At 50.5% G+C, this 23102-nt stretch overlaps 1 protein-coding gene across 1 annotated transcript; it reads right to left on the bottom strand.

Moving 5' to 3' along the window:
- Positions 1-1192: 1192 nt before the first annotated feature.
- LOC100831197 (putative lipoxygenase 5) lies at positions 1193-5592 on the bottom strand. Its single transcript, XM_010241660.3, has 7 exons — positions 4989-5592; positions 4026-4550; positions 3472-3795; positions 3285-3370; positions 2724-3136; positions 2378-2644; positions 1193-2285 (listed from the first exon to the last, which is right to left on the bottom strand). Exons 1-7 carry the CDS (start codon positions 5362-5364, stop codon positions 1529-1531), a joined length of 2748 nt encoding a protein of 915 aa, XP_010239962.1. The 5' UTR covers positions 5365-5592; the 3' UTR covers positions 1193-1528.
- Positions 5593-23102: the final 17510 nt, after the last annotated feature.

Genomic DNA, 23102 nt, shown 5'->3' with positions numbered 1-23102 from the left:
TTATACTCCGTACCTCCCAATCGAGTAACCGAACTGGGCAAGATAGGGTTTTCTTCTGTGTGACAAAAATGTTACTTGCCTGAATTCGGGACAACTGCAGATATGGTGTTAGATATAAGTAAATCTGAAAACTCTCGAATAAACTTCGAGCTCGCTTGTCAAATACCTCGGCGGCACTCGGCAAGATTCTTGAGACTAATAGCATCCGCAGCAGATCCCGCAAAAATGCATGGTCCTTAAAACAATTGATGTTTAATGGTGGAAAACTTAACCGAAATATCGTGGCCCATTAATTTTTTGGAAAATCTCCTCGCCTCATCACCGCAGCATCCAGCCTCGCCGTGCTGCTCAAACACTGCCATGGAGTTCCTTGAGATCTCAATCTTGGAATCTCACACTGCCATGGTGTTCCTTGAGATCTCAATCTTAGAATCTCGTGTCGTGCGTCCCCAACCACAACCGCACGTCCCTGCCGGCCCTCGTGCGGCTGGCGTGTCAGGTCGTGGCCTCAATCCGGCCGGGTGCGTTGCCCAAATGCAAGCGGCAAGGGAAACACCTCATTTGGGTAGCCGTTCAGACCGGCGTCACTTCCTTTGAATTCCGTCCTGCTGCGTAAGTGCCAGGGTCCGTTGTTGTCGTGTCGGTGCCGAGTTGGGGACGGCCAAAGTCGGCGAGCAATGGCTCAAAGCGGAAGAAGGGGCTTCTCGAGGACAAGCACTTCCTTCATCACCTCCGCCCGCCAGAGAGCACAACGTGAGCAACAACCACGCCACCGCTGCCACCGATGTGTTCAAGAAACGCCACCCCATTCCTGAATGTGATCCGAATAGGATGAATTCGCTAACAGTTGTTTGGTTTTTCAATCGTGAAGTTTGGATTTGCATTTGGTCCGATTCGTTGTTCGACAATGTGGTGAACATTGATGGCGGAGATGCAGGCTGGGGAGAACAAGGTGATGATGGTGGATCCGATCACAATGGACCTGTTGTCAAGAGGAGACTGAAGAGATCATGGAACGAAGAATGCAAGGGAGTGGTGGCCCTAATTCGGCTGACGGTGATGGACATTATGCACTTTCATTTGGATCCAGTGCAAAATTTGGTTGGCAAATTTGCACTGGACGACGTTCTTGAATTTATGTTTCATTTGGATGTTCTTTCCCGTATGTCGCTTAAGTAATAACACCAAAACAAATTTCGCACCCCAAGTTTGCAAGCATAGGTAGTATTCTGAAGATCCCACATTTCCATCGTTTGATCTTATTGGAATCCCTTGCCTATAAAGCATACAGAGTTATTTACACACTGTACTATACTACTACGGAGTTACAAAATAGAATCTTCTCCTATTTGGGCCCAAATCAATGGCGATTCGGCCTATATGGGGGTGGAAGTCACAGCAAATTTTATCTACCTTTTTTCCTGAGACATTCCCCTGCCCAAAGTACTTACTGAAGCTGAAAATTCCTTGCAAATCAGCCTCAAAAAAATCCGCACAGATCGATGAATTTACTGTCTGGGGATGGGGGCTAGATGGTGACGCTGTTGGGGACGCCTCGGCAGGTGATGCCCGGGCCGGACGACGGCGCCATGAGCTCGTACGGCAGCACGCCGGCGCCGCAGCGGTTGCGCCGGGCGGGGTCGGCGTTGCGCCGCTCGATCTCCTCCTCGGCGCGGCGGACCTCGGCCGCGAACTCGCGCGCGGCGGCCAGCGCCGCGGGGTCCGCCGTCCAGTCGTCCTCGTCGGGCCGCTCCCCGAGGTACTGCTCGTCGGCGGAGTGCGTGGAGAGCGTGTCGATGACGGTCATGAACGTGGTGGTCTGCGTGAGGCTGGGCAGCGCCGACAGGTAGAAGCGGTGCGGGTCGGCGACCAGGTGGGCGTGCTCCGGGTCGCCCTCGGCGGGCACCAGGCGGCGCATCAAAGGGGGCCGGTTCGGGATGTAGCCGCCGAGCGGGTACTGGCCGAAGTTGAGCGCCGCGTGCTGCGCCGAGCAGAGCCACACCAGCGTCGTGAGCAAGGAAGCGAGGTCGCCCGGGGTCGAGAGGCGCGGCCACCACGGCGCGTCGCGCTTGTCCGGGTGGCCCGACCGGACGGCCTCCGCGTACCAGGATTGGAGCTCGTAGTCGGACTGCACGGCCTCGTCGGACGCGTAGTACGCCGCCACGTAGGCCTCGCACCACCGCGAGATGGCCGACCAGAGGAGCAGCCCGTCCGTGGCGTACGGGTAGTCCTCGATGAGCAGCCGGAGCCCGTGCGGTTGGCTCGCGTCCTCCACGGCCATACCTCTGCCACAAATCAAACACCAAACAGGTTAGGCGTTGCTGATGAAGTCTGCAAACGAGTGAGATCAGCAGAGACATCTGGGCATTGTACGTACCTTCTGATGAGGTCGGCGGGGAGGCCTTCCTGGTCGAGCCGCCAGAGGTTGTCGTAGGCGAAGGAGCTCATCTCCATGCAGTAGCGGCCGGGAGTGAAGCCGGACTCGATGACGCCGTCGCCGTTGATGAGGATCTGCCGCGCCAGCGCGTTGATCTTGAGCGTGTACCGCATGTGCGGCTTGAGCAGCTTGAACACGGGGTGCATCGCGCTCATCTGCCGGTGCGCCGAGATGATGAACGGCTCCATGCACGCGTGCGTCCTCAGCCTGTATCAATCACGCTCAGTTGCTTGCATCACTCAGCCCAAATTGGGAGGAATGTCGAGTGGTCAAGAGGCGTTCGTACCAGTGGTTGATGAGCTGGTGGACACCGGCGTCGTTGGAGCAGACATGCGCCTTGGCGAGCTGCCACAGCCAGATGCTGGTGGCGTCGGCAGGGGGCGTGAACACCCGCTTCGCGCGCTTGCAGTCTTCTTTCATCGGCGGCAGGCACAGCTCGATGGCGATCGGCTTCAGCGTGCCCCCGGCCGTGAGGAAGAAGAGCGTGCGCGTCCCGTACGCCTTCCGGCCGTCCAGCGAATTGATCCGGTCCAGGAAAGGCATGAAGATATCGTGGTAGTCCAACATGTACAGCTTGTTCTCTTCCAGCGCCTGCTGCACTGTCATTCCGTCCAGGTTCCCGATGATGTGCTCCTCCGTGATCGCCGACTCCGGCGGGCCGTACACGGCCGGGTCGAGCTTGCTGACCGGTGGGAACTCCTGGAAACACACAAGCAGTACGTGGCGATCTTTCAGCTCCAATGTACAGTATAAGCATATACTGTACAGCAACAGCTAAGGGCTCTGTTTTGGAAAGGCAGCTGCACAGTTTAGGTGTTTGGCGCGAGAGGGACGGCGGCTTGTTTACCTGAAGACGCTCGATGTTGACAGGGTTGATGCCTGCCAGCGCCTGCCTGGCAAACTCGTCATCGCGCAGCCACGCGAACTTGTCCTCTGCCACACAAATGGAAAACAAACCGAAACGGTCAGCACATCGGTATCTCATCGTATCTCCGATCGTTGGATGCATGAAAGAAAGGGGCGGCTGGGCTTACTCTTGATGATGTCGGGGGTGTCGTAGCGGAGGAGGCCCTCGCTGTTCTCCTGGATCTTGCGGACAAAGGGGATCTTCTGGAAGAGCTGGTCGTGCAGTGCCTGCTTGAGGCGCAGTCCTTCCTTGAAGAGGTTGTCGACGTCGTGGAAGCCCGCGAAGTCGCGGCTGCCGGGGGACACGGAGCTCACCAGCAGCGGCATGAAGTTGTGGAGCAGCGCCTTGATGGCGCCCTCGGACAGCATCTCGTTCTTGCCTTCCTCGAACTCCTCGTCCCGCGACACGTAGATGGGCTCCGGGTACTCCACCCTGCTCTCCGCGCCCTCGTCTGCACAGTTTAAACGCAACGGCCGTTCGTGCCGCGTGAGGGGGGGTCAGCGTCAGTGACGATCGGGTGGTTCGGATATGAAAGCAACGCGTCCTCCAGCCCACGGCTGTTCCTCTCCCGCCATCGCCATGTCGGGGCGGACACTGTTGCTATCGGAGAATTTATTGCATAGATCCATCCATCGACGCACGCCTCCGACTCCGATGGTGGTAAAAATAAGAGCGACTTGCCTGTGATAGTGCTGGGCCGGGCTGTCCGCATCCGGCGCGGGTACGGCATGGCCTCGCCGCCCAGGACGGGGCGCTCGAAGCCGGCGCCCTTGTCCGGGTTGCCGAGGTCGTTGTACACGTCGTAGTCGTAGGCTCGGTCGGTGATCCTCCGCTCGCCGGTGCCGCTGCCGCGCAGCTCCTTGAGCTCCCGGCGCCGGAGCTCCCTCAGCCCCGCGGGCGTCTTGGACGGCAGGTACGGCTTGTTGGTGAAGAAGACGCGAGGGGTGACGCCGCCGCTGACGCGGGTGGGCTGGACCCAGGAGTTGCAGGTGAAGTGGGCCGGGCCGGACGGGAAGCCCTCCACCACGATGCTCTCGATGAAGAACTCGCGCTGGTGCCGGTTGAGCACCGTGACGGCGCCCGGCTCGCCGAAGGCCGCGTCCACGGTGAACTCCGCCGTGTACACCACCAGCTCCGCCTTCACGTCCCTCTTCTCGAACCACCCCACCAGCCTCGACTTCTTGCTCTTCTTGGGCCCTCCCTTCCCTGGCAGCCAACAACAAAGCAAAGATTCACGACTCGGCTCAATGCATATGCTTCGTTTTGTTTTGATTATTGATGCTTCACACATCACCATGCGCATCACGTGTGAGAGGGGGAGAAAAAGAAATCAAATCAAGAAACAGAGTTGGTGTGCTGCCCCCCCCACCATGACCTCCACTTCCATGTGGACAGACTCAAAGACAAACGCCCAGGTCAAGCGGCACCAGCTGGAATATTCTCGTTCCAGCTTCCATGAAGGTGAAGCATCGAACGGAAAGCGAAAAGGAGGGAAAATAGAAAAAAAAGGAAAGACAGTTGAAGCAAATTGCGCGAGTACAATTCAATTCAAAGATTCAGCCCCCGGAATTCAAAGCGAGACAGGGGTCCGCGGGGATGCGCCACGAAGCTTCGCGGAGATGGAAATCGATCGACGGAGCTTACTTGGGTCGGTCTCCGTGCTGACGAGCTCCAGCAGGACGCTCCGGCCGACCCTGTCGGCGTAGGCGTCCATCTGCTCCGCGACCCGCTCCTTGACGTCCTCCTTCCGCTTCCGCCGCACGGTGACCACGGCCCTCGCCGCCACGCTCTGCGAGTGCGCCTCCGGCCGCCCGACTCTCTCCGTCGGCGCCGGCGTCAGGACGACCCGCTCCGCCAGCGCTCCCACGGGCGGCTTCGACCTCAGCGTCTTCCTCGTCGACCTCCCCTGCCTTCTTCCCCCCACGCTCGCGAAACAGAGCCCGCCGCGGGGCGCCGCGGCGGTGGCGGGGCCGGCGGAGCCCTTCAAGAAGGACCTTCCCAACAGCTCCATCGACGCCATGAATACTGCTCCCTCAAAACAAAATCGGTCAAAGCAGCTGGCGCTCGCGGCCGGGAACGGGGACGGGACCGGGATTTTATTTTTTTCACTGTGGATCTTGGACCGGTTCACCGGTCTCTGTTTCTTCCCTGCTAGCTACCTTTGTCGTAGTGGGCGAGCACGATATATATAGGCGCGCGCGCGCGGTAGTCCGGAGTGAAGGTTAGCTGCTCTGTTCAAGCAGTCAGGCTCAGGCCTGGAGCGCGCGGTCAGGCGAGGGAGGGAGGGAGGGAACAACGAGCGCGATGTGGAATCCCCGCGCCGGCCACACGTGTTCCATACATCCTACGCGAATAGAAAAGGGCGAGGGGGGTAGCGGAGGAGCGAGTGCTTTGCGCGCTGCGGGGCCGAGGCTTCGACGCAGGTGAGTGATTGTGTGTGGCCGATGATCCGGACAGCAATGCCCCCGGTACAACTCAATAAAAACCAGGGGACGCATTGGAGCCGCGCGGGGTCGTTGGGTGGTTAGACCCGTGGGCCTACCTCCCAATTACGGGTGGGAGACGAAAGTACCGCCGTGTGCTCATGCGAGAATGGAATTGAGTATACTCAATGGAATTTGTCCAGTACTATCTTCATTTTGTACTGTGAAAACCATACCTCGATCTATACTCACTCAGGTCTAGTTCCTGTTCTTTGTAGTTTGTACAACATGCTGAGTTCTACGAAACACCTCAAAACGAAGCCATAGAATGGTTTTTGCACCTGTTGTGTGATTTGTCAAGAATTACATGCTGCCGACAATAACTCCTCAATAGCCTTAATCCTTCAGTTAGCCTGTTGATAAGTACCCAATACCAATATGTACATTCTCCTAGGAGATTTAGGATACTTTTATTTGAGTTTTTTTGTCCTACTCTCCGCCTATGACTAGAAGTACAACACACTTCACATTGTGCAAGATCAGAACATTTTTGGGCCATGGACAAAAAGGCAAACTTTATAAGCACTTAAACTGTTTTTACTCTTTTCACAAATGCATCTAACTGGGTTTTTTTAGTACAAAATGTTTACATGTGTATATGGTACTTGTGATTTTTCGGTAGTTCTCGGTGTTATATATTATAAGCTATAAGCTGAGAAGTTATGCTGCAATTAGAAGGTAGTTTCCTTTGTTCGTTTCCGCGAGATCACATCTGCTGGACTGCTGCACACATCCAAGAGCCCAGGGCATAAAATGTACTCCCTTCCTGATTTAGTTAAATCAGCGGCACATTATGAATCGGAGAGAGTATTACTTATGTGGAAAATTCAAGCATGCGGTGCATGCTATAACTTAACACAACTTCCTTCCTCCCCGAATAGGATCATAGATCAGTAGCTTCCATCCATAATGAACAAGAACTTCCCTTGAGAAAGAAGTCTGATCTGGCAAGCTAACTTAAGATGGTAATATTTAATTTGGTATTTCAAAAAACAAAACAGATAGAAAGGAGTTGGAGGGAGAAGGTCATACAGAAATGGCATAGAGCCAAAAGGCCCCTCAAAATCATCAAAACCATTGCAGCTAGCTACCCTAGTTGCATACCCGTGGCCATTTGCATTGAGGCTCTATCAATTGTAAAAAAGAGCAAGCAGATGAAGGGTAGTACAAGTCACTTCCTTTCCAGTATGTATAACTCTATATTGATTACTGAGATAAAATTAGATGACAGTCTAGTCTCCAATTTGACAATCCAGTCTAGGGTCTACAACCATGGGGCAACAAGTGGAGGTCGAAAGGAGGATGTCATTGGAAGCGTTGTTGAACGGTGGAGTGAAGACTATTATACAATGACAAATATCCAACTCTGCTAGATTGCATCTCCCAACCCTAGCCGCCACCGAGGGCTCAACAAGCATGCAGCCACTCCGGTCCCACTCCTCTCCCTTCCTTAAAGCAGCCAGAGGAGAAGGGGCACCTCCTCTTTTTTGTTTTCTTTTTTGTAGGTCTTGTCTTCCTTTGGTTTTGGTCTTCCTAGAGGCATTGACGATCGCACGTTGGAATAAGGTCTCTACGGCCTCTCCCTTCCCCGAGGGCGGATATCTCGGCGTCAACGAACGACATGTGAGGGTTAGTGTCGCCGATCGGTTGGTTCTCTTCGGATCTTGGAAGTTGGTGTGTCTATCAAGGAAAATAATTGGATGATTTTTGGAGTGGCAACTTCGACCTCTTCTTTCATCGTGTTGTACGACAAGATCTGGTTTCTTGTACCCACTGGATAGGTGGTGATGGAGTAGACGCCTGTGTTGCGTGGAGTGATGCCCCAACTGATGTTAATTCATTGGACGACTACTAGATCTCCTTGTTTGTGGTAAGTGGTTATTGTGGTCTTCAAAGCGCTCTATGGCTAGGCATTTGCAGGTGTCGCTATCCCTTACAGTCTGTTCAATGCATTTTTCAATCTCTAGATGACGAAGAGCAAGCGAAGGAAGAAGACAACAATTACGATTTTCTATGTATTGTGATTTTTATTGGTTGTTTTGCGCTTGCTATCCATTGCTTGTATTATCTTTTGTTTAATTTATTTGATAAAGAACTCGCTCTGTTCTTAAATATAAGAAGTCGTAACTTTGTCCCAAACTTTATCATGTTTGACCAAGTTTATTAAAAAATCTACCAACATTAGGAACTTCATATTAGTTTCATTAATTAAAGTTGTCATTCATACTATACTCATTTTTTGATATTATAGACATTATATAGTGATTTTTTATAAACTCGGTTAAATTTGAAGAAGTTTGACTTAGTACACAGGTGATATTTTTATATTTAGATTGAACCGGAGGGGGTACAAGATATGAAGGGAGTACAAATATATGAGATGCGTGCTTTTACGGGCCAAGAAACTACTTCGGCGCGTGAAATTAGTGATAGACAAGAGCGGCAGCCTTTGGTTAAACCAGCACTCCTGCGACAATTAATCGGTTTGCATTATCATGATAAGTGGATATATATCCCGTCCAAGCAAAATGCGCAATTAGTATCTACGGCGCACGCATGGCCACCTGCGACGTCTCGTCCACCGCCGACCGGAAAGTTGACACGAAGCTTGTACCGTCTGATTGGCAAGCCCCCAGATACGCAAATTCTTGGTTGGCACGCTGGAAAGTCTTGGCCAAAACGAAAGAAGAAGAGAAAGATAAGAAAGAAAGGCAGGCCGGCCGGTACACATACGCTGAATCAGCAACCACTTTTTTGCTAGACCAACCAATGCGTGCGGCACGGCACGGCACGGCGCGACGCGTGTGTGTTTATGCGGGCGATAGCTAGGCTACGTATCTCTGCGTCATGGAGAGACGTACGGTTCCGTATCGATCTCTGCAATGATTGCGTCGATCTGTAGACCGATGGAGGGCGAGTAGTGGAGACGGACGGACAGCTAGCGTCGTTGCGTCTCGGGGCGTAAACTTCGGCGCGCCGCGACGTCCATTGCATGAGGCAACGTCAAACGACCGACGGAGGCCGGTCTGATGGACGTACGCGGCTGGATCGGTTCGATGCGCCGGCGGCGGTACGCGCAAAAGCCTCGTAAACAAGCTCACCGCCTTTCTACATGACCGTGAAGAAACCTTGCACGGTTGCACGGCTAGCGTCCTAGCCGGCTTGACATCGGTCTCTTGACTCTCTTCTGCCTAGCAGCAGCCACCGACCGTGTTGACCTGCGCGCGCGCTCCGGCCAGCTCCTCACTTTAATTCCCACCGGCAAAGCACTCGTCGGGTCGCCGGAAGTCAGAGTCGTGGCACAGGGGCCGCGCGTGGGAGAGAGCAGGGTCTTCAAAACCGTGTACCGATCGGCCACAGCTGACGCGTGGGACCTTTCCGGGGTCGCTTCCGTACGTTCCGCCAATCAACGTACATCAGCTGGCTCTCGCTGTCCCTGCAGGACGGCAACTCTGCAACAATGGTGGAGCATGGATGGAGGGTGGGGTCACATGGGGAGGGATGCAGAGTCTTATATCGGCTGAGAGAAGCGTCTCACGGAGGAAAAAGAAAACAAAAACAGAGACAGGAGATTTTGCCACGAACAGAAATACAGATCCATAAGTTCGTAACTGTAGTATCTCTATTCAGAAGCAGATGACGCCTTCTATGTGCAATCAAAATTTTCTGACCTCGACTAGTCGTATGTAAAAGCATTACTTTAATTTACTTCGAAGAAAAAATGGTGCCATCCTTGCCAAGAAAAGAAACGGTTAAATTTATACGTGAGATATTAACGATGTCCAAGGCGTTATATCTATCTATACCTATCTAAAAAATACGGACCGTTCGCTTCACCGTCGTCTGTCAAACTTTTCAAAAATTTGTGAGCCCCCAAGATTACATGTATATTAGGCCTATTAAACCGGCTGGCCCGTTATCTGTACCAAATTGGATTGGAATTACTAAGCCGGCTAGCCCGTTACCTGCACCGAATTGGACTGGACCTCCGATATTAGGCCTACTAAGCCGGCTGGCCCGTTACCTGCACCAAATTGGACTGGAACTACTAAGCTGGCTAACCCGTTACCTGCACCGAATTCGACTGGACCTCCACGAGGAAATCCATCGCCAGCGGGATCGTTACGAGAGTCGGACAACAACTCCGAATCTAACGAGAAAAAGACCGCTCCAATGAAACACTACGGGAGCCGGAAGACGAGACCCGATCGGGCACCCATCGGGCAAGGAACTGAAGCCACGACCGTCCCCTCTGTCTCCCAGGCGCGGCCACGGCTGGTCCCCTCTTTCGTTTCCCAGCCACGGCCACCTCCTCCTATGGTTAAATTACACGAGGATATGGCGAATTGTTAGAAGAAGCTAATGAGACAGACTGCGAGAGAGAATGGTGGCGACGCCTAGAACATAGTAGAGAGAACATCCAACTGGCAAAACATAAATTTGTTGCCTCTTCTAACTCTTTGTTTTAATGGGTGAAGTGATATAGTGGAGAGAACTAAAACAATTAAGTGATTCCGTCTCAAAACTTCTTTGACCGGGTGATGTTATATAATTTTCAGAAGAAAGTGTATTGTTCTATTTTGAGAGACACAGTCTTCGGAAGAAAAATAAATTAAATGGATATTTGGTAATCGTTAAAGAAGAGCAAAGAGATGTTTTGATGCATGTTTTTGAATGTATCATTTTATTTTGTTGTTCCGTTGCAACGCACGGGCATTTCAGCTAGTACTTGTTAAAGAATGGAGTACTTGATCTTGCCAACAAATTTTACCCATTTGGGTCTCTCTAAAGGTCTACCGGCATTGTGACTGAATTTATTTCGACAGCTAGACCTATGCACTTGTTTAATCTTGGCTAGAGTGGAGATTAGCGAACGTGCAACGACTAACTCATTCTCTCATACTCTTCAATTCCATATGCTTCCACACATATTTGTGTTTCAAGTTTTTAAATAGTATCGCAGTGTAAATTTATCTGTTTTTATGGAATGAAGTGAGTATATCCTGGTTTTACTTACATAAGCTCTACTTAATAAATTGTGGAGCATTTTTTTCCGAAAAGGTTCTTATTTATTAGAGTGAATTTAAGAGAACCACGGTTTTTTGGGCAGTCTTATCACCGAACCACACTTATCGCAAATCCATCCGCAGAATCACACATTTTCAGGCAGTTCGTCTCAAATAGCCCGAAACTGGGTGGTTTTGGAGTTCCAAGTGTTTCCTTACAGGCGGGCCCCACATGTCAGATGCATGGTCGGCATCGATCTGACCGAATTGGACCCGTTAACCCGCGGTTAACCCCCCGGCCCCCTTTTCCTTCCCGCAGTCGCAGTTTTCCCCCACTTGCAAGGAATTATGTGGCATCTGGCAGGTGGGCCCCACCTATAAGGAATCGCATGAAACTGCCAAACAACCTGGTTTTGGACTACTTTAGACAAATTGCCTCAAAATGTGTGGTTTTGCGGTCGATTTTGCAATACGTGTGGTTCCGCGATACAACTGCCCAAAAACTGTGGTTATCTGAAACTTACTCTAATAAATAGTAGTAAGAACCTTTTTGGAGAGAAAATGCGCCACAACTCGGGAGAATCCTACAAGTTATTGTATATGATCTTTTTAATAAGATGTTGTAGATAAGTCAAACTCAATAGATTTTCATATTGCATTTGTTCATAAGATGGATGTTTTTTTTACAAACTCAATCAAAATTGATAAAGCTTGATTTAGGACAACAATAAATATACAGACATGTTATAAAAAACAGAGGACGTTCTCTCGCTCGCTCTGTTAAAGTGAAGAGAAAAAAAAGTATACTCGGATATCTTCTTGGACGCGGAGCCTGGAAGATTGTTCCCCATTTTCGTCCAAAACCTAAGTCTCATATGTTTCTTCATATTTATTCATTTTGGGTTGTTCCAATTAAGTCAAATTTTCTTAAGTTTGACTAAGTTTGTAGAAAAAAAAACCAACATATGCAACACCAAACAAACAAATTATGGAAATATATTTAGTCCTAACACCACTAGTTTGCCTTGTACATAATTTTGTTTTTCGTACAAATTTAATCAAAGTTGATAGGTTTTGACTTAAATAAACCCAAATATACTGATATTTTGAAACTACTCCCTCCGATTCATAAAAAATATTGCTCATTTGTACACTAAGTTAGTACAATTTTTTTACTAAGTAAGTGATATTTTTTTATGAATTGAAGGGAGTAGGATTCACAGGAAACCAGCTTGGTCGAACAACCTCGTACGGACTGCACGAGTCCAGGAATACAAAGTCACACCAGTACTAGTCGTGTCCCAAAAAAGACCATGCATATGCATACGCAGAACGCAGCTGCTAATTGATGACCTGCTCTAGTCTTCTGCATGTGCGATTCTACAAGCTTGTCTGTAGCTCGTCCCCTCGTCTAGCCCGTTCCAAGGTCAATCCATTTCAACTTCAACTTCCAGTTAATTTTCCAACCCACGGACCATTCCAAAACGAAAGAAGAAGAAAAGTTTCCGACCCACGCGCGCGTGCGCATCCATCGACCTAGCTTGGCCTCCTTTCCAACTGGAGACCAGCTGACGATTACGTAAACCACCGCTGTGGCATCTCCTTTCTAAGGGAGACTTAACATGTCCCTAATTAACCCAGTGACCAGACCTTAATTAGTTAACCTGCCCCGGTGACTCTCGCTCTTTCCGTAGACTTTTTTTTGGCCCAAGTGCGCAAAAATTCGCTTTGCTTCCTTCTAGGTAGTTCTTGTGAGGACCCGACCGAGTCATATCCGATAGATCGATCATTGGAGTTGTGTCAGTGCTTTAATTTGGTCTACGGAAGAACTAATTAATTGGAGTAGTTAACACTACTACGTATAGGACGGAGAAGCCATAAAATTAAGATGCAGCTGTTAGCTAGACTTCCAGTAGAAAGTAGCCTATGACTCTATGAGTGATCCGAGTATCGAGCTAGATGCACTGAATGGTTTTTTTTTCCGCTGGAGATGCACTGAATGGTTGCGAGAACGAACTGAATTAGCAAACGCTACCTGACGTGGATCTCCAATTCTTCAATCATTTGGAACTTGGAATCGAACAAGAGGGTCCAAGAACCTTCTGCTAGCCAGGGAGTACTGCTACTGACTGAAACGTAGTCCGGAAGCCTGTCCGAGCCCATTACGCACGCCGTGTATATATTGGCCTCGTGTTTGCGCGTCTACTGTACATCATGTGTCACGCACGTGTTTCACCTTTTCTTAGTTTATACGGAATACTTCTAAAAATTTCGAGTGTATGCATTACACCTCTTGTTCATGTATCCCCAAACCAGTGGCGAAGTTAGAAAACCAGATCGTTGGATTTAATTCCTTTGTTTTTAGTGCAAATCTTCATTAATGAGCAAGACAAAACACTACTGCAGAAAGCTACCTCACTAACGGGTGTTTTTTTGCTATCAGTGACGGTCGGCTTGTCCGTGGCTCACTTCATGCTAGTGATGTATAGGACATCACTATTGATGTCTATACTACCAGTGGCGGGCACAGGTCACGACCGACGGTGATAAGTTTTAGAGGAAACAAAAAAAAATTGCCCACACATTGGCAGGCACCCCACACGTTCGCGCACTGACGAGAATCGATTCTCCTTCACAAAACATTGCAGATCCAAAGATTGCAAAATGAACCACAAAAGCATTGCACATCCAAAGCATTCGCACAAGCTAATACACTAAAAGCACAGATCCAGACAATTGAAAAATGAACCTAAAACATTACTCCAGCCGCATCTGCTCCGACGGTTGTGCTCTGCGAGAGAGAGAGAGAGAGAGAGAGAGAGAGAGAGAGAGACGGTGAGAGAGAGAGAAGGAGAGATGGAAAGAAATGAAGGGAGTTACCGGCAGCAGAGGAAGGGAGAGGATTGGGCTTACCTGCAGAGGGTTGGGGGGGACGGCGGCCGGATCTGGCGCTGGGGCTGCCGGATCCAATTTGGGAATCCTATATGGTTTGTAGTTCGTCGTGCCGTTGTTTTAGGAAGTACGATTGTTCATACAGCCCCAATTAGGCATCTCAAAAGTGGACCATATATAGTGTTAATGCCAAGTCAAATCACTTAGCTGTTATAGAGCGGTATTGAATTTGATTGGAAGAACCATTCGATTACCCATAAGTAGGCATGGATTTTGCTGTTCTGTAACCGTAGGATTGATAGAAAACATTGTGTACGATTGAGAGAATGCTTGATTTAAGAGATTATGTTTGCATTTGGAGATGGGGTAACTTCATTTGTGGGCATATGGAGATTATGGTACCGTTTTAATCATGTTTTTGTGAGGTGTCCTAGCACATCTAGATTCCTGCCCTGTAAATACAGGGTGAGAATAAACACCGTCATCCCCTTGCTAGCAGACGTGTGATTGAAGAACATTCAGTAAATGGCTCCCAAGAATTTCTTTGAACCAATATCTTGTTGTTGATTGGCAGGCCGAATAAAATTCCTGGCAAGTTTTGTGACTGTTTTGGTGCTATTGGAACCGGTGAATTCATTATTGATGCTTGTTCTTACAGGAAATTTGTTATGGTATTTGCAAAAATTAGTTGTTTAAAGAAAAGGAAAAACATTGTTTGTACATTGGCGATAACAGAATTGTCCAGACAAATGACCTGATTTATAACATTTGGTGTCTCCTTTGTCATCCTACATATCTATATAATTTGAGAGTCGTATTTTGTACTCCATTGCAATTGCCTAAATTTATTTGTGAAAATATTTATATACTCTCCTGATCTGTAGGTTTAACTAAGCTTATATTATTGAAGAGTTTATTCCAATACCTCCCAATTTGTCTACGTTGCAACGCACGTGCACTTAGCTAGTAATGTTAATGAATTGTTCAGAACTTAGTTAACGAAACAAACATGATTAGACAGAAATTACTATGGACTGACTTAATAAAAGAAAGTAACATTATTACACAGAATTGACTTGTGAGTTAGTTCATGAAGCAAATATGATTAATTTAAACTTATATTATTTCGCACTGCAAAGCTTAATGACATGTATTCAAATATATTATCAGTGAAGAAAGGCCCATGAGCAAGTACTGCTTTATCTTCTAAATTGTCTTTTCACAATGTGTAGATGCGATGGAGCTTATAGATGAGCATTATGATCAGCATCACCGTGCTCGTGTCATACGAGAGCAAAGAGAGGTGAGATTAGTTTCCACATGCTACTCGCTGTCATAGATTTTTTATTTGAAAGTTTAGTAACATGCTTGTTATTTGTTGTAGGATTTAAGACACCTCAAACTTAGGTGCCACAAAATGTCAAGGAACGTCATCCGTTATGATGAGAGGTACACTGCTTACATCCAGAGGACGGGGCTCCTTCCCTTCATCAATCTTGTGACCCGATCGACGCCTAGTATGAACGCTGCTGCAATCACAGCGCTTGTGGACCCGGTGGAGGCCGGCGACGCACCCCTTCCACCTTCGGACCGGTGAGATGACCGTGACGCTGCAGGATGTTTCAATGATCTGTGCACTACCCATCGAGGGGATTCCGGTGTGCATGAACACGGATTCATCAAACTGGCGCGAGCAGATGGCGGCTCTTATTGGGAGGGCTCTGGTGTCTGAGGACCCAATTAATGATAGAGTCCCGGCCGGCGCTACTTATACTTGGATCCATGAGAACTTCTCGCAGTGCCCCCCTGATGCTGTAGATGAAGTGGTTGAGCAGTACGCCCGAGTCTATGTGTGGTATGTGATCACTAGGACCCTTTTTGTGGACGGCGGAGGCAGGACAGCCCAATGGATGTGGCTGAAGGCATTGACCGTTTGGGACACGAATTGGAGTTGGGGTACTGTGGCGCTTGCGTACCTGTACCGACAGGTAATTTTTGTGTGCGAAGACCATATATTTTAACGCTCGATTGAATGAATTACTGAACCTTATGTATTTATTTGCAGTTGGACGATGCATGCCGCAGGACTGGTCGTGACAACGGCATCGGCGGTCCTTTGCTACTTCTCTCCGTGTGGAGCTGGGAGTGGTTCCCAGTTGGCCGACCCAAGTCGGTGAATTATAATCTATGGGATGATAATGATGACCCCCTGCGCTGACCTACCTGGGCATACAAATGGGATGTGGTTTCGGAGAGCAGTAGCGACACTACAATACTGTACAAGTAATAAACTAACGAGTTCGATGCCCTCACCCTCGAGCAGGTAATTAGGTTTGTACTCCCTCAGATTTTCATGATTCCCATTATGACAATCTACATTGAAGTGGTTTTCGTTTGTTGTGAAGGTTTCATGGGAACCATACGGTTCTCGTGACAATTTTGCAGAGAATTTCGATTTCGAGCTTAATCCAAAGTGCTTGGAAGAAGACCATCTGTGGACCATGCGGTGCCCTTTAATTTGTTTGTGGGCCGTTGAATTTCATTTGCCACATCGTTGCATGCAACATTGGATTGTTTCAGACCCACCCGCCCAAGTGGAAGCACACGGGCTACACGCTACACGAGTAAGAAACTCACTTGTACCATGAATGTTCATAGCTGCCTAACATAATTCATAACTTTGCTCCATATATTTGTTTAGGCTTGACAGGAAGAAGGTTAAGAGGGACCAGAAGTGGGATGTGACACATAAAGAGCACGTAGATAAGTTTCACCGCTGCGTTGAGAAGGCTAAGACAGCTCAAGGCTCGCAAGTAATGTTGCATTGCCCACTAGCATTTAGCAATTATCTCAAGTGGTTTCTGGAAAACACTCGTGCGGCCATCACACCGGCAGCTTACAGCCGAGATATATTGGATCAGCCGTTGGTATTCGATGAGGTTGCGAACCTTGAATACACAAGGCTTTTGAGGCAGGGGAGGCAAACAGATTTTGCTCCAGTTCTCAACTTTGTGGTAATTTTCTAAGCTTGTATGTTCCTATTATCTTTGCTGCCACTTGTACTTTTCTCTCCTTGTACCGTTGACAGCGTGACAAGGTCAAGAAGGAAGCAGATGACTGTGAGTCCATTTTAGAAGGCACAACTAAAGGACAGGAGGGCGAGAATACTACACTGAGGGAGTTTGTGAAGGTAATTACACAATAGTCCAATACTTGCACTTTACATACAAGTAAAGGTACTGTCCTTTGAATTGAGAAATTGATATGATGTACAGCGACAAGGGCAACGGCTACGGCGGTTAGCCAACCTTATGGGCTGTCATGACCCAGAATTTGCCTCACCGTCAAGGTCAGGTTCTCCCAATGATGATAGCCAACACACAGAATTGTCGACTCGTGCGCTACAAGATGACCTGTCGATGGAGGTATGACACCTTGTGTACGTTCAGGTTCTTAAAAATTAGTACAGTTAATTCATATTTGCTTTTCTTAGGGGAATGGCAACGGTCGGCGATTAAACTGAAGCCTAGGAGGTCCTTCGGGCGTTACACCCCTTCCGATTATGAGAAGAGGAGGAAGGCTATATCGGATTCGACCGCCGATGACCAAGATGACACACAAGAGGAAGATGACGTTGAGGTAGCACAGCCGTCAAGGCGGAAGGCTGTTGCAAAGAGGGCCAGAGGGGCAACAAAGACTAGGGCGAAGAAGTAGATTACCGTTCTGGAGTTGTTGTTATGTCGTTCCTACCCATATGAAGAAATTATGGAGGTGTTCTATTTAGGCTACTGGACTCTGTAACTAAGCATCATATGCAATTCAGTTATGGCACAATTTATGGCATCTATTTACTCTACTGAAACGAGAAAGGTTTCCTGTTCATTGAATGTGTTTATATGAATGTGGTTTCGTTGAATGTTTATATATATGACTGTGGTTTCGTATAATTAGCAGTTAATGGTTTTGTCCCGTTCAATTTTCATTGCAATGTTTAGCGCCTGAATCTAGGGCGTGAGATCATAACGCCTCCATGTCGCACCAGTGGCACCCGGGGTACCACCGCTGCGCGACGCGCGGGCCCTTTTCCCGGGTTCCCGGGAAGGTCTCATCCCGGGGAGCGTCCATGAGCTCCCCGGCAAGCTACCAGCCCGAAAGGGGCTAGCGGGGCTTCGCGGAATATTTCCGCCTGGGCACCTCCCGAGAAGCGGCTTCCCGGGAGGGGGTTCCTGGGTGCGTTGGGCCCGGGTGCTTCCCGGGGTCGACTTGCGGGGACTGCGGGTTCCCGGGCGCGTGCCCCCGCCTCGGGCATGGGGCCCAGTGGGCAGCGCCACGCGGGTGTGGGACGCGTGGTCCCACCAAGGCAAGGAGTAAGGCGCACGGCTCAGTAAACGAGCCGACCAACGGGTAGTTACCCGTCCGATCCAAGGAACAGTGGTTGTCTAATCCTACCCTAGGGTCTTAGGCTCCTAACAGCGGAGGTGGCACCCATGCACGCCACCAGCTCACTGGGGGGAGTTGCATGCCTCCCCGTTGGACACTTGTAGCTCATGCACCGTGGCATCCCCTTGTGTGTAAAAGGAGGACCCATGCCAACAGTCAAGGGGTTTTTTTTAGCCAGTTGGTCAGTTAGTCAGCTGGACAGTTGTTCAGTTCAGCAAGTTCCCTTCGCTGGCCCGTTAGATCGAGGATCAGTTGGTTCCAGTAGACAGCCATCAGAGAGCAGTAAGGAGTACTTAGACACTGAGAGGAAGCTCGGAAGCTTGCCCGGCAACCTGTAAACATTTGATCCGTAATCAATATCAGCTCAGACAGGAAGGACGTAGGGTTTTACACCTCCGGGTGGCCCGAATCTGGGTAAAAAAACGTGCGTGCGTCTGTTCTTAGACTAGCGCGTACCCTTAGCACTTCGTCTCACCGGCCCCGTAGGGCCTCATCGGCTGTGCCGGTGATCACCGAGTCTCCGCCCCAGACGCCCCTACCGAACCTAAAAGGGGGATGTGGCCGCACGCCCCCGTTGTCGGAGCACCGAGCGACGACATCTGGCACGCCAGGTAGGGGGCGCGGGAGTGGACAACGCCGGAGATCGCCGGCAGCAGAAGTTTCCATCGGCGTCGGCTTCGCTCTTCTTCGCCGACGAGCCTAGTCACCATGCCCCCCAAGCGGGCTGGTGACTCACGCATAGACCCGCGTGAGGCCCCAGCGGCGCACAGGCGGTCGCACGACGTGCGGCCCGAGTCGGGGGCTCAAGAGAACCCCGAGCCCTCGAGGGTGCAGCAAACGCAGCTGCCTCCACCGCCTCCTCGACCGTCGACCGACAATTGGCTAAGGGGACCGGCTGCCCCCAATGCCGGGGGCAGTCGGGCGAGCACGCACGGCGTCGCCCGGGCCAGCCAACGGGTTGAGTCGCAGCCCGAGGAAGCCCCGCGGCAGCGGCACCAGGAGCACGCCGCGTCACAGGCAACCCTTGGGGGTTCGCACCCTGCACACCCGGAGGCGTCCGGGGCCAGGGCGGGAAGCAGCCGTTCAGGAAACCGACTGCCCCCCATGCGAACCCCGGCTGAAGCCATCGTCGCCGCGTGCGTCATGGTGCGGTACGAGCCGCAGCAGGGCACGTCGGCACACGAGACATGGGGCGAGGAGTTGGAAGCGCTCCTCGCCCTGGCCGCCCAGCAGCCGCAAGGCGAGGGCGCCCCGGTAGGCTCCCGCCACGGGCGGAACCCGGAGCGCGGAGACGTGCCACCCGCCTCACGACAGGGGGAGAACCCTCCCCCTCCTTAGCGAGGCCAAGGAGACGGGGGCTTGGAGGGGTCCTCGAACTCATCGCCCACCGTTCCGGGGGCGATGCGCGTGGCATCTTGAATGCCCGCCAGCAGGAGGATCTGCGCCAGCGCTTGGAGCGCTGGCGCAGGCGCGAGGTGGAGCGCCAGCTGGGGCTTCACGCGGGTCTATACGAGGATCACCAGCCCGCTTGGGGGGCATGGCGACTAGTCCCGTCGGCGAAGAAAGCGAGGCCGACGTCGATGCGAACGATGCTGTCGGCGACCACTGGCAGGCTCTTCTCCCGCGCCCCCTACCTGGCGCGCCAGATGTCATCGCACGGTGCTCCGACACCGGGGGCGTGCGGTCACGGCCCCCTTTTAGGTTTGGTAGGGGCGTCAGGGTTCGCCCCGGCGATCGCCGGCACGGCTGATGAGGCCCTGCGGGGCCGGCGAAATGAAGTACTGAAAGTGCGCGCTAATCAAAGAACAGATACACGCACGTTTTACCCAGGTTCAGGCCACCCGGAGGTGTAAAACCCTGTCCTGCTTGTCTGAACTGGTATTGGATTAAAATCAAGCGTTTACAGGTTGCCGGGTGAGTTCCCGGTCTCTCTCTCCCTCTGGCTAGATGCTCCTTATTATCCTCTGCTAATGCTAGAGGCTAACTGTGGGCTGATCGAACCGAACCCTACTGTCTACTGGAGCCAACTGAGAGTCCAACTGAACCGAACGAACCAAAACCGAACCCACTGAACCAACCAAAACCCAACCCTTTGACCGCTGGCGAGGGTTCTCCTTTTATACTCAAGGGGATGCCACAGGTGCCACGGTGCATGAGCTACAAGTGTCGAGCGGGGAGGCATACAACTCCCCCCGGTGAGCTGGTGTCGCGCATGGATGCCACCTCCGCCGCTAGGGGTCTAAAACCCTAGAGTAGGATTGGACAGCCACCGTTCCCTTGATCGGACGGGTAACGCCCCGTCGGTCGGCTCATTTAATGAGCCGTGCGCCTTACTCCTTGCCCCGGTGGGGCCGCGCATCCCACGCCCGCCACGCGCCCGTGTGGCGCTGTTGATCTGGCTACTGGGCCCCACGCTTGAGGCGGGGGCATGCACCCGGGAACCCCCTGTCCCGGCAAGTCGATTCCCGGGAAGCGCCTAGACCCAACGCACCCGGGAATCTCCCTCGGAAAGCAGCTTCTCGGGAGGTGCCCAGGTGGGAATATTCCCCGAAGCCCCGCTAGCCCCTTCCGGGCTAGTAGCTTGCCGGGCTGCTCATAGACGCTGCCTGGGATGAAACCTTCCCGGGAACTCGGGAAGGGGCCCACGCGTCGCGCAGCGGTGGTACCCGGGTGCCACTGGTGCGACACTTAAAGAGGGGGTATGTATTGTTTTGTGATGCTGGTGTATGCTAAGTAATGTCGTGTGTTTGAATCATGTACAAATGAATGATGCATCCTTTAGTTCTAACCTTACCTTATTTCAACGATGTATGCATGAATTATGACATGTAGTCAAATGGTTCATCCTCAAAGATGTTTTGACCTTAAAAGATTTGCATATGGGGATTTAACGCCGGCGAGTTAGGCGCGATACGCTTAACGCCTACAGGGCATGCGTGAACCCGGTACCGGATCAAAATTGATTCTAACGCCTTGTCGGTCGGCGCTAAAGGTAAAACCCTAGAAAACACTATTTATAAGGACCGCGACCTCTTGTTGTTCCCCATTCCCCACCCCTGTTCCCCCAACGCCGCCATTGCGAGATATGGAGCCAGCCACTCTTCCTGACCTAGTGCTTGTGGACGGCCCACCCAGATCGCCGCTGCGGGGGTCATTCCTACACTCCATGGCGTCCGTTTAAGGGTCGGGCAAGACGCTGCGCGGCTTGGGGTGATGGCCCCTGACGAGCGTGTTGTCTTCATCGGAAACCACGAGGGAAACATCTTCTGCCTGGCCATCCTCGCCGACCCCATCCATGCTGTCGAGGAGTCCCCCCAATGGCGTCAACGGAGTCGCGTCTTCACGTTATGGAGGGGCCATGCTATTCCTCCTTGGAGCTGCGGCCTGCTTCTGGCTTCACCGACGCAACTAGTTCCAGTTGTGATGCTAGGAATAAAGGTGATGACTAATTGTGTGCAATGTGTAATATATTAGGTATTGCATGTGTGCTCCTTAAGGGATGTGTAATGTGTATTGGATTGTAATGCATTTCTGCTTCTTAATGTACATGTAATGTCTTATGAATTCCTTCTTAATGGAAATGTAATGCTCCTTAATGGAAATGTGTGCTTGTTAATGGAAATGTAATGCAGTAGGAATTCCATTTCGTAGAGAGGATGCAATGTGAGAAAATGTGTGCTTGGGACGTATGGCGCCTTAAGCTGAGGCATTATTAGCTAACGCCTTACACGGCGGCACTAAGCTGGGGTTGAGATTGGTTTTCGTTTTGATGTTGGATGAATTAATGTGTTTGATGAATTTATTTGTGATGAACTTTAAGTGGATTTACGCTTCCCAATATACATCTTTCCAATCCACAAATATTAGGGATACCTCTCGTGGTTCCCTCACCCCTGCGCCTAAATTGCTTGTAACGCCCTCACTGTCGGCGCTACAAACGTCTGGATACCATGTTGCGGCGCCTGAACCTGAGGCGTTATACTCTCACATTGCAATTTTACGCTAGCAGAAAGCTAATAGACAAAAGCATTGCCTCGCACAGACTCCTCTCTGCTTGCTCTAGTGGCTATGGGCACCGTACTAATTTATGGCGCATGCAATTGCACAGAGTTGGTTAGCGTTCATGTCAGCTGTCAAAAGAGGAGGAGTAAAAGCCTTGTGAATGGCTGTGAATGATGGCTCCTCTGCTCCATCTGCAAGCAGTTTGACACATGCATATACATAGCTTGGATGAGTTAGGTAGTAGTTTGCTGAGAAAACCAGGCACAATGTTGCATTCCATAATAAGCAGTACAGACCACATGGTTGAATACTATCAGCAGTTTAAACCCTTGTTTTTTGCTTCCCTAATCTGACTATTTTTGCCAGCCAAAAGGCCTTGTACCTACAGCCGGCCCACAACAATTTATGTTGCTCCTTCAAGCACAAGTTGCCTTCCTGTTTTTTTGCTTCCATTTCCTTCTGCCCTTATTTCCACCATATGTATATCCCACAGCAAAACCACCTGGTTCAACCTATCACAAAATTAAGATTGGCAACTTGTCGTACATTAATGATGAGCATAAAAACCGATGATGATAATGTTCAGAAATCGAAAGTTGCTTGTGATTTTAGTTCGGATTCTAGAGAAGAAAGCAAATGATGAATTTGAACCTGGGGAAGATGCTTTATGTAAAGGCAAGAAAGCTCCAATCCAAAGAGAAGGAGAAGAGAGACAATTAAGAGGACTAATAGCAAAACACGGATGACGGTAAACTAATAAACAATAGATGGCAAGTGACGTATTTAATTGCTGACCACAACCACCCTTTAATTACACCACAACCATCCTTTAATTACATCACGCCCTAGCTGCTGGCTCTAGACCTAAGGGACCTTTACTGCCACGAAAATTAAACGGGACAAAACAATTAACTGCAAACTATACGAAACCACAG

Source organism: Brachypodium distachyon, chromosome 5 (genome assembly GCF_000005505.3).
Source record: "Brachypodium distachyon strain Bd21 chromosome 5, Brachypodium_distachyon_v3.0, whole genome shotgun sequence".
In the NCBI taxonomy this organism is placed as follows: Eukaryota; Viridiplantae; Streptophyta; class Magnoliopsida; order Poales; family Poaceae; genus Brachypodium; species Brachypodium distachyon.
The sequence above is the reverse complement of the archived record's forward strand: the minus strand, read 5'-3'. Positions and strand labels throughout refer to the sequence as shown.